Here is a 12,323-nt window from a genome sequence, read left to right as displayed (position 1 = left end):
TCGCTTCTCTGTGCCTCTTCTAACTTTGCACCAACCTGATTCTTTTCCAAACTCCTCCGGTTGCATTTTTTCGCCTTCCACGCTCACGACTTCCATCATGGAGCAGGGCCTGGGTATCTCCGTCGGCGCGGTAGGCCGAGCTCTCTCAGCCACCGCTGCGGCGGAGGCGTTCAAGGTGTCGAGGCGTTCGAGTTAGGTGTGGATCTCCCGCCACGCGTAGTGAGAGGAAGGAACGATTGACGGCCGAAAAATGGCCCACCTGGTAGAGAATGGTGTTCTTGGAGTCCTTGGCACCTGTTCTTTTGATGATCAATGGATTTCTCCACAAAATGCGATTTTCCGCCGAGAATCATAAAAAAATGCGGAGCTGATGGGATGTGCATCCGCACTCCATGGCTTCTTCTTCTTCTTCCGGGCTTCTTTGACACTCGGCAAAACACTTTTATGTAGCACGCATTGAGCAACACTTAGCTGTACCGGTAGTTTTTCATGTTGCCCTACAATTGCATGATTGACACTTCTCATGATCTAGGTATACTTGAGAAGCTGAGTAATTAAAACTAATTAGGTAATTAGGTCGAATGTAAAAAAATAATCTGAGTATCTCCAAGTCCCGCCAATCCGGCCCCACCGCTGCATCGCTTCTTTGTGCCTCTTCTAACTTCGCACCAACCTTATTCTTTTCCAAACTCCTCCGGTTGCATTTTTTCGCCTTCCACGCTCACGACTTCCATCATGGAGCAGGGCCTGGGTATCTCCGTCGGCGCGGTAGGCCGAGCTCTCTCAGCCACCGCTGCGGCGGAGGCGTTCGAGGTGTCGAGGCGTTCGAGTTAGGTGTGGATCTCCCGCCACGCGTAGCGAGAGGAAGGAACGATTGACGGCCGAAAAATGGCCCACCTGGTAGAGAATGGTGTTCTTGGAGTCCTTGGCACCTGTTCTTTTGATGATCAATGGATTTCTCCACAAAATGCGATTTTCCGCCGAGAATCATAAAAAAATGCGGAGCTGACGGGATGTGCATCCGCACTCCATAGCTTCTGCTTCTTCTTCCGGGCTTCTTTGACACTCGGCAAAACACTTTTATGTAGCACGCATTGAGCAACACTTAGCTGTACCGGTAGTTTTTGATGTTGCCCTACAATTGGATGATTGACACTTCTCATGATCTAGGTATACTTGAGAAGCTGAGTAATTAAAGCTAATTAGGTAATTAGGCGGAATGTAAAAAAATAATCTGAGTATCTCCAAGTGACGGCAAACAGCATTACCTTGGCTCTGTGCGGCTACGTGGTATTTGCATATTTTAAAATCTTGGTGCATGATTGTTGGGACACCCTGTATATACCAGGGACGTTCCGAAAGTAAGATTCGCCATTTATTTTGACACAGAAACATTATTGCCCAAAAAAATTACCATGTAATAATGGACTATACACCTTGCACTATTTTTACACATAGTCGCCACCAACATTAACACATTTGTCGTAGCGTGCAATCAGTTTGAAGAAACCACTCTGGTGAAACTCGGTAGCCTGCGCTGCAGGGTATTGTTGCACAGCCTGCTCCACTTCAACACTGTCTTGGAAGTGAATATATTTTCACAAATCGGATTCCCATAATCGCTATTTGCGAACCCAACCTACTTACTCCCATCAAATTGTCAGGGTACGAATCATTTCTTTCGTCGATGTGCACAGAGCGCACCAAAGTTGTCGTGTACCTCCGCACGGATTTTACGTATGCCCACCATGCACTACAACCGCATGATAACAATCAATATGTCTGCCTACGTATAAGAGAGAAGCAAGTGTCAGTCACCCTCCATTGGTGTCTGCATATCACCGTCAAGTCGAGTTGAACGCGACAGGCTTCGAGACATAACGTTGCAGACCAGTGGTCCTTGAATTCTAACGGGACATTTCAGCGCCCATCAGTACTGTTACTGTGGGGTAGCTCGACAATCAATTCCAGGGGCAGGAATCTGGTGTCGTTCGCCTCTGATCACGACCTTAGTGTCATGAATGATGGCAGTCCTACATACCTGCGAGGTCTTAAGTACAGCACTTGCCTGGATTTGACTTTGGTATCACGACGCTTCAGTTCACAAGTTCAGTGGTTGTCAGACATAGAAACACATTGAAGTGACCATATCCCTACCTATTTTCGGATGGAGGGGCTAAACAGTTCTACCTCATCGAATGGAGTACGAAGAATCGACTGGACTAAATTTAAGCTACACATGGAAAATACATGCAGAGAAGACCTTGGCCGCAGCTTGGTGGATACAATCGCAGAGGCAATGAGGGAAACATCATGCCTCCTAACGTTGAGAGCAAACCGTTCCCGATTTGACGTAGAACTAGAGAGGCTAACCGCACTTCGACGACGCACTGAAAGGGGTACATGCGCACGAAGGCAGTTTGTGACTTCAGAATGGCACGGCGAACACAGAAGAAAATCCAGCGCCGTTTGGACAAATTGCAGAAGCAACGCTGGAAGTCCTTTTCTGAATCTTTGGGCCCTCGCAAATCACTTTCATACATCTTGAGGACTGTTGGTGGCCTGCGCTCGTCTTCTCCGCAACAGTGACATCCTTTCGCGGCCTTAGCCCTACGTCACTGCCAGGCGCAACTTGAGGTGGCGAATTATTTTTGTGCGCAGATCGCTGGCGTGTGTGTCACCCCCAACGCGGAAGACGCGAGTGTCGTCCCTGTGTCTTGCGTCCCAGAAATGGAAATTCCATTTTCTGTGGAAGAACTGAAAGCCTCTTTGGCTGCTTCTCAACGCTCCTCTTCACCAGCGCCCGACGGCATCACCTATACAGCTCTTGCTCATCTTGGACAAGAGGCAAGGCAAGAGCTGTTAAGTTACTACAACCGCTCATGACATGATGGCATCCTTCCTCAGCAACGGAAGATTAGTAGGCTCGTACCTCTACTCAAACAAAGAAAGTCGCCTTTCGACCTAACCTCATATCACCCTATTGGCCTGGCAAGCTGCATAAGGCAAGTAATGGAAAAGATGATTCTTACAAGCCTGGAATGGTATCTTGAACGCCACAGTGTGTAGCCTGACTCCATGACATGTTTTCGGCGAGGCAGGTCCTCAATAGATAATGTTAAAGACCTATCAACATTCATACACCAACAAAATTGCCTGAAGCGCATATTAGTGACGCTCTTTCTTGATGTGAAAGGGGCGCACGACAATATTATGTTACACATGAAGCGATCCTCGAATTATTGGAGGCTGTTGGTATCGGTGGCCGAATATCTCTGTGGTTCCGCGACTATATGACCAGAAGGTCTTTCCTTGTTCTGACCGAAGATGGCCCGACTGCCAACTATTTTATACACGGTGGCGTCCCACAAGGCGGGGTATTGAGCCCTATTCTCTTTAACCTAGATATGGTTGGCCTTGCTGAAATATTACCCAAGACAATTCACCTATCAATGTACGCAGATGATATTTGTCTTTGGTTTTCTGCAGTGACGCGGCTTCAAGTGCACGCAAGAATTCAGCGGGCAGCCACCCCAACCTGTTCGCATCTCTGCAAACAAGGCCTTAGACTGTCCATCGAAAAATGCTCGTTAATCGCGTTTACGCGCAAACCCATGGCACCGTACCTTGTTTCTCTCAATGGCCAGGCTATAAAATACCAGAAGTCTCACCGTTTTTAGGTGTAATTATTGAGAGGGATCTTTCATGGAGCCCCCACTGCGTCTACCTGAAGCGGAGCCTAATTTCGATTGTACATATACTGAGGTTCCCGTGCGGAAAAACCTGGGGCATGTCGGTACGGTCCATGCTGCAGCTGTACAGAGCACTGTTTCTGGCCTTCTTACGGTACAGCTTGCAGGTTTTGGCGAACACATCTAAAACAAACATTCGTACCCTCGAAAGTTTGCAAGGCCAGGCTCTACGGACATGTCTTGGACTACCACGATGCGCTTCGACTCACGCAACAATCATGATTGCTACTACTTGATTCCAACATATATAACGATTGACAGCCTTAGAACGCACATTCGACATCTGTGTCGCGTACCCAGTCATTATATTGCTGCTTTGCCAGCACAAAGACCTAAAGCCACATTTTCTAAACTTGTCGCGACACATCAAGGCTGCCTTCCGTCAGGCTTTACACCAGCAGAAAGACCACTGTTACCCCCGTGGTTCCCACGACAACTACAAGTACGCCTCACGATTCCGGGAATAACGAAGAAGACCCGTCATTCAATAGTGGCTCTACGTCAGTTCACACTGTTATTACTGAACGAGACATATGAACAAAGAACGCACATTTACACCGATAGATCTGTCTCAGCCACCAGCTCTACAGGCGCTGTTATCATTCCGGCCTTACAACTTACAATTAATTTCAAAGTGTGCCACATAACGACCTCTACGGCAACAGAACTTGACGCTCTACGTGCCGCTGTTAATTACATTGCACAAGCCAAATCTCGAAAGTGGGTCGTTTTTTTGTGACTCCAAGGCAGCCCTTCAGAGTGTGCAGTCAGCCTTACGACGCAAGACCCATTACCAACTGGTGTTTGAGACCAGAGAGGTTCTACATCAAGCCCTCATAAACGGACATGACATCATCTTTCAATGGCTTCCGGGCCAATGTGGCATCGTCGGAAACGACCCTGCTGACGATGCCGCCCGGTCAGCTCATAAAGAAACCCTGACACTTCTTATACCCTTATCAAGGACAAATGCTGCGAGGGGTCTTCGTTTACTTGCTCAAACCAAGACTGAAGCTTTGTGGAACACCCCGATTTTCTCCAACTGCCATCTTCACCAGTTGGATCCTTCATTGAAGCTACAGATTTCATCGAGCTTCTCCCACCGTGATGCAACTTACTGTGCCGCCTCTGTTTAGGGGTGACTTTTACGAAAGCCTACACATTCTTTATTGGAATGTCCGACACACCGACCTGTGACTCGTGCAGCTGTGAAAAAACGATTGAGCACGTGTTGTGTTTTTGTGATCTCTATGACAGCGAACGCGACGTTCTTCAGAGGGTTTTAAACCGATTAGATAACAGACCATTTTCAGAAACTAAGATTCTTGGACCATGGCTCCATGCATCGCAGGCTTACAAAGTGACGCGGGCACTGCTACTTCTTATGAAAGCGACTGGACTCAGTGAGAAATTATAGGCGTGAAGCTATGAACATCCGCATGTACTCACACCGATAGTGCCTTCTTCCCTCCCTCCCTTTTGTTTGCTTCCCTTAAGCCCCTTCCCCTGTGTAGGGTAGCAAACCGGACATGCGTCTGGTTGACCTCCATATCTTTCCTTCCTTCCTTTTTATCCTCCTCCTCCTCCTTTCGAAGTGACGTCCCGAGAGTGTGGCTTTCAATGCAGGGAACAGGTGCTCATTCATAACAGATAACAGCACGCACTTCCGTTGGTGACTACGTTGTCAGCACACGTCTGTCTGCCATCGTGATTTGTGCTGGAATAACCTCGGTCACACCGGTTTGCTGTTACTCTGTCTTCTTCAGCGCTCTGCGCATACATCATTCCTCTTCCGCGACGATCCTTCCGTCGTTGAATCAGCAGAGGGCGTGGATTCTTATGGCGATTCTTTGTTTTACGTGGTGTACCATCTCTAAAAAAATGACGAAACTTACTTTAGGACTGGCCCTTGTATCCTCTGCGCTGCGTCGAAAGTGTTTGAATCTGTATTGCATTCCCTGCTTCCTGTTAGTGCTAAGAACGTTTTAATAGATGAACAGCATGTATTATTATCAGGGCTCCCCACAACAACAAACTTGCTCTAATTTATGACCCATGATTCCAGGGTGGTACGAAGTAGGGGCCAATTAGGCGCTATTTACTTTGATATGAGTGAAACATCTGATGTTTCTCATGAGCTCCTTATTACAAAGCTCACGCAAATGGACGTAACTTTTTCATCACTGCCTTGGTATCTAATTGCCTAAGCAATTGATAGTGTTTCGTTGGCATTATTGGGAGCTCTATTAGCTGTGAGGTCACTAGCGTAGTTCCTCAAGGAGCCCTTTAGCCTTCTCCTCTTCCTACTGTTCATAAACGAGATTTCGTCTGCATATGTAAGACTATCAACAGTTTTCATAACTGCATTGACCTCCAAAAAGACGTTTTTTTCACTCTCAAACTACTGCAGAGAGCTACTCCTAAATGCTTCGAAAGAACTATTGTATAAGTTTATACGCGGAAAACACACGATCTGCAATTTTCATACACCCTTCGGGATCCTCCATTGCCTAGCGTTAACGAAATGAAAGATTTTGGTGTGTGCGTCGACAAAATGCTAACTTTCTCTTCACACGCTAAATATGCCGACCAATGTGCCCTTCGCGCTCTTGTTATTGTTCCTCATACATTGCACGACTTCCACTCCCCTGCTGCCTTTCTGAAATTTTATTCTGCTGTGCGTCTTCCACTACTACAGTATACCTCTATAGTTTGGGGCGGAACGTGCAACTCTAATTCTGACCTCATTGAACGCGTACAAAATAAAATGATATCTATTTTCAAGCACCGCTACTGCCGTTCTGGCGAACATATCCAGCCTTCTCAAATATACGTCAACTCACACCTCTAAAATCAAGGCGTATTAAATCAGACCTGTTGCTTCTCAATAAGGTGGTCCATGGCATTATACACTGCCCAAAACTTCATATTGCTGTGCAATTTTCGCACCGAAGAAGTATACCAGCCAACGTTCCGCATTTTCTGCGGGGCATTGTTGCATTGACTGTCCTATGGCTCGACAAAAAAGCAAGTAATGAGTATTCTGCCTGTATTGACATACTTCAAAGTTCATTTCACTTTCTGTGATTTGTATAAATGTAGATAACCATGTTGTATGATTAGCCCTCTTTTAAGCCCGCCTCCTCGTTTTCTGTTTCTCAATTTGTTTATATTTGCCTATCTCACATTGTTTCGTCTACAACATTTGTCATCTCTGTACATATTGTCTCCCGTATTACTTTCTAAGTGCACCAGTACGAAGGTTCCGTAGCTATTCCTGGGCGCTATAATAACAATTTCGTTATTACTATTATTATTATTATTATTATTATTTATATGATTTCTCGTCCACCACCGATTGGTCACTGGTTACAGACAAAACCAATGTTTATGACAAAGTAGATCAGTTTATGGAGCTTGTTTTGAGCAGAATGCGCAAATGCATTCCCCACCACAGACCAAAACGCTCCAAATATCCTCACTAGTTTTCATCTGAACTCATAATTGCCCTAAAACATAAAGATCGCGCGCACACAAAACCTAGAATTACTGTGCCTAACGAGTGGAGAGAAGAATTCAGTTTTTTTTTTCGGGCTCTGTTTAATGCCTCTATAAGGAGGATCAAGACTCGTATATTGCGTTCTTGGAAAAGCGCGCCTCCTACCGGCTGGCGAAATTTCGGAAGTACATTCATAAGCGCTCTAATATACGTGGAGAATGTTTTCGCCTGCTAGACTCTAGAGGAGTAGAAGTCCAAGCAGTCGCGGATTGTCTTGCTGCCCATTTCTCATCATTATATAAAGCTGCAGGTCTCAACGCTGCAGTCAGTCAGCAGCACATGACGGTTCCTACATGTAGTGCTGTGTTATTTGGTGAAAAGCTCATCCACGAATGCCTTAAGCGCTTGAAGCCTTCCATATTCTGTGGCCCCAATGGCATTCCCTCCGCAATTCTAAAAACTTGCCGCAGTATAGTTGCTCCAGTACTGACATCTATATGTAACAACTTTTTGACTACTTATCCCTTCCCTCACATGTTGAAAACTGCTCGCGTTTTACAGCGAAGCTGTATACCTCCACCGTCGAAGGAAACTTTTCAGTCGTTGTGGTAAGCAAAAAATTCCCCATTTGTGGGACGATGCCGGAGATAGTACAATGCCGGGCCGACCCACGGAGGAGGTGAAGCAAGCGTCAAGCACTCCTCGTACGTGGGCCGATCCCAAAGATAGTGCGATGCCGGGCCGACCCGCGGCGGAGGTGCAGTTCGCCGTTAAGGCGCCCACATACACAGCTTCGCTGGTCATCCTTCTTCACAGAGTCGAAAGGCACCAAGTTTTTAAAGCGATGCTATATTTGCCTCTTCCTTCGACTTCCCCACTGCTGCTGCTGCTACCTGCCGTGGTTGCTCAGTGGCTATGGTGTTAGGCTGCTGAGCACGAGGTCGCGGGATCGAATCCCGGCCACGGCGGCCGCATTTCGATGGGGGCGAAATGCGAAAACACCCGTGTACTTAGATTTAGGTGCACGTTAAAGAACCCCTGGTGGTCAAAATTTCCGGAGTCCCCCACTACGGCGTGCCTCATAATCAGAAAGTGGTTTTGGCACGTAAAACCCCACAATATTAATTATTATTATTGCTGCTGCTGCTGTGGCTGCTGCTGTGGGCTGCTGCTGTCGCACACACCGCGTCGGGGGTGGTTCAGAACGTGTGGTTCAGAACGGACAGGCGCGTGTCAGAGAGGAAAGGCGACGGGAGAAGCTCGTTTTCACCCCACTGCGTCGAATGTGCTCAATACCCACTGGAGCTCCCTGGCCGTCGCCACATTAGCCGCTTGACAGCTGTAATCATCCGTGACTCCCCTCAGCAGCATTGCAGGAACTGCAGCGCTTCCCTTTCTACTAACGTGCGACGCCAGAGGGGACGCAGATATAACTGTAGAGAGGAGAAGAGGGGAAGAAGGAGAGGCAGGAGAAGAGCCAGTTCCCATATAAGAGAGGGTAGGGAGGTGACGTGAGAAGGCAAGGAAACCCCACTACTATACTACAGCGGTTGCGGGGAAACGGGATAAGCTTAAGGTCAAGGTACGGTACAGTACATTTCTGTCATTTCTGAAAAATAAACGTCATGCAAATATGTCAAGCGGGCAACTTACTCAGGGTGTGCAGAAGCAGAGCCGCATTAACTGAAGCGCACCGCCGGGTCCAGGAGACACTACGGAAGCGGTCGACCGTCAAATCAACACTTCTGTGCCCGCCGCGTTGCTAGAGGTCGTGGATTTGATCCCAATCGCGGCAGCCGCATTTCGACGGAGGCGAAATAGAAAACGCACGTGCACTTAAATTTTGGGACACGTTAAAGAACATCACGGTGTCAAAATTAATCCGGAGTCCGCCACTACGGCTTGCCTCATAATCCGATTGGGGTTTTGACACATACAGCCCCATAATCCAATTCAAGTTTAATACTTCTGCCGCAATGCGCTGTGCCACGTGAGGCAATGACAATGCTCGACCCTCTCAGAGGTTATGAAATATGGCTCACAATAACGCCTCAAGCAAACACCTCTCCCTGTGTGCTCTGTGTACTACGCAGACAAAGACGCAAGGTAACGCTTAACATCAACTCACCACTCTGGTGTTAGCCTAAACGTTGAAGAAATTAAGCTTTAGCCGTCAACGTGACGGCTAATTATCGTCAATCGAAGCATCCAGCAGGGAAAGCTTAGCTTACATCGATTCTCACAGTGCGTGTGATCTGCATAATTTTTTTCCAGTGTTTAAGTCTGGCTGAAAACCGCTGTCTCGAATTATCGCCCGTTTCTCTTCCCTGTGGTTCGGCTAATATTTTTGAGCTTGGTCTTCACAGCATATTGTCTTTTACTGTGATGAACTCACTCATTCCGAATCAGCATGGATTTCTCACCGGCTGCTCCACTATCACAAATCTCGCAAGTTTCATGACACAGATCTCCGTGCCAGTACTTCGAATAGGGCAAGTTGACATCGTTTCCTGTGACCTTAGCACAGCCTTTGATGTAGTCTGCCGCTCACTGCTTTTGATCAAGCTTGCGGAGTGTGATACTGATTCGTCAGTTGTCAATCTCTTGCCCAGTTATCTTCTTGATAGATCATGTTATGTTAATGTCGATGGCCAGACGTCTTCTTTTTACATGGCACCTAGTGGCGTCCCTCAAGGATCAGTAGTAGGACCACTCCTTTAAAATTTTTTATTAATGACGTTCATTCCGTTATTCGGAACTCTTCTTTCCGTCTATATGCCGATGACGTCAAAATTTTAAAGAAAATTCACAGTGTTGATGACTGTCGCACCCTGAAGTCGGACCTGCTTTCTTTTTCTAAATGGTCAAAATATAATAACCTCCCCTTGAATGCAGCTGAGATCAAAGTAATGACTTTCACACGCAAAACAGCATGCATTTCTTCATCTTATTCTGTAGATTATGTACCGTTGTGTAAGATCTGTGAGATCAATGATCTCGGTGTACTTTTTGATGCCACCTTACACTTTTCTGCTTACACTAAACGCGTTGCTATGCGGGATATGTGCTCTCTTTCCTCTGTTTGCAGACTATCGAGGGAATTCAAGTCCCGTACGCCGTTCCGCAATTTGCATATAACTATTTGTCTTCCTCAACTTGAATATGCATCCGTCGTCTTGAATGGCTTTTCCAGATCGAACAGTGACATTATAGATCGGGCCCAGAAAAAGTTTCTAAGCATATATCAACACCGCTTTGCAAACACTGACATTGGACCTTCTTCTAACACTGTTGGATTATTGTCATGGCCCTTACTTCGCTCCCGACGTAATCGCGCTGACCTTCTGTTTCTCTTCAAACTAATTCGCGGTATCCTCACCTGTCCCGAACTCCTCAGTTGTATCATGATTCGTATTCCGCGCAAGATCACCAGGCAACATGTACTTTTCCATGTCCCTGCCTGTTATCAACAACACGCGACCGTCCACAGAATACAGTGTCTTTATAACGCTTATTTCCATGATCTTGATATTTTTCATAACTCGCTGTCATCGTTCCTTTCCGAGCTTTGCCTTATTGTGTCATAGTTTCATGCATTGTTAAACTGCCCTTCTCCTCATCTTCTTGTATTTACATTGCGCTTTATTGTATCTACTCTGTTCTTTTCACAATTGTTATTTTTATTCATTGCTTTTTTTTAAGTTATATTCCCCTGCAGTGTTTTTTTTTGGGGGGGGGTGGGGGTGGGGGGGGTCAATGTATGCGTGCACCAACACTCAGACCTTAGGGTTGTTCCTGGGCACCTTAAATAAACAAGATTGATTGATTGATTGATTGAGCATAATCATCATCGTCATCATTATTTTTTTACGCCATCACTGCCTTATGATCCTTTGGACCCTATGCTTTCATATATATAGAAACCTGTAAATTTTCCGTACTTCTATTTTACTCGGAACAGTTCTCGGAAAGCGCGTCGGTGTTCGTGTGGAGCTGCATACTTGCGTTGGCACTGTTCCTGGCGTGCGAGGCTCCCGTGGGTCGCCTGGACAAGATAATCTGGGGCCAGCCACCGCAGAAGAAAGAAGAGAAGCCCATCAACGGTACACAAGATCCCACGCACACGCAGTCAAAGGAGGCTCCTTAACGGTCGGATTTTACCAAATAAAGAAAGGAAAGAAAAGGAAAATGTAGCGGTAGTAATCGCTACATTTTGTCATCTTAGACATAATGTTGTTTGTTGTTTTATTAACTGTACATAAATAAAATGGTAGGCTTCGTCATAGTCGGCTTTCTCAAGACACAGTTAAGGAATAAGGACGCTGTCTTCCACATTACTGCCCATGCGTGCTCACCAAGGCAGCACCAACATACAATGCCAACAAAAAAGTTAAACAAAAAAAAAAAAGCTAATAAGAGGAGATTTCACCTTAGGCAATCCATGCAAAACACCTTTGTTGGTACCCCGAGAACCAAACGCAGATGCTGTCTACGTAAATGGACAGTTTACCTGACGTCCGACCAGATTCTCCCGCTTGAGCGAGGCTGGCCATGGTAACATTATAGATTAACGAAAATAGAACACATCCTTGCGGGACGCGGAGGGAGAGGTGTCGCTCTTCACTAATCATATTACGAGTTTAACCCGGGCACAATCTCCGCGAAATTATGTACGAATCGGAAAGTGTTCCCTGGGACAGCTATGGCTTGGAGCATAAGTCAGCATAAAAGGGACTCAGAGACACTCACAATATATATATTTTTTTTGCTTGGGGCCTCACTCGGACTCAGACTCACCAGAATTTGACTCAGCCGGGCTCAGCCAGAGCCGTGGCGTTTTAACGCGACAGCGTTAAGGAGCTCGTGTCGCAGAAAAGCCGGTGTCGTCGGCGTCAGCCGTGAGCGATAAATCCCAGAAGGCACTTCATAAATAAAGAACATCTTGCAAGACGGGCTGGTGGGAATCGAACCAGGGTCTCCGGAGTGTGAGACGGAGACGCTACCGCTCAGCCACGAGTTCGTTCCTTCAGAACGGGACAATATCGCCTCTAGTGAAGGCGGCGTTGCCTTAG

At 46.6% G+C, this 12,323-nt stretch overlaps 1 protein-coding gene across 1 annotated transcript in view; it reads left to right on the top strand.

The window, feature by feature from the left end:
* Positions 1-11,930, top strand: part of LOC129381753 (nose resistant to fluoxetine protein 6-like) — a 55,418-nt gene extending 43,488 nt beyond the window's left edge. Inside the window, exon 5 of the mRNA XM_055064851.2 lies at positions 11,213-11,930. Coding sequence (XP_054920826.2) covers positions 11,213-11,398 — 186 coding nt within the window. The 3' untranslated portion in view covers positions 11,399-11,930. The remainder of the gene's footprint in view (positions 1-11,212) is intronic.
* Positions 11,931-12,323: the final 393 nt, after the last annotated feature.

The sequence above is a fragment of the Dermacentor andersoni genome, chromosome 1, assembly GCF_023375885.2.
Source record: "Dermacentor andersoni chromosome 1, qqDerAnde1_hic_scaffold, whole genome shotgun sequence".
In the NCBI taxonomy this organism is placed as follows: Eukaryota; Metazoa; Arthropoda; class Arachnida; order Ixodida; family Ixodidae; genus Dermacentor; species Dermacentor andersoni.
The sequence above is the reverse complement of the archived record's forward strand: the minus strand, read 5'-3'. Positions and strand labels throughout refer to the sequence as shown.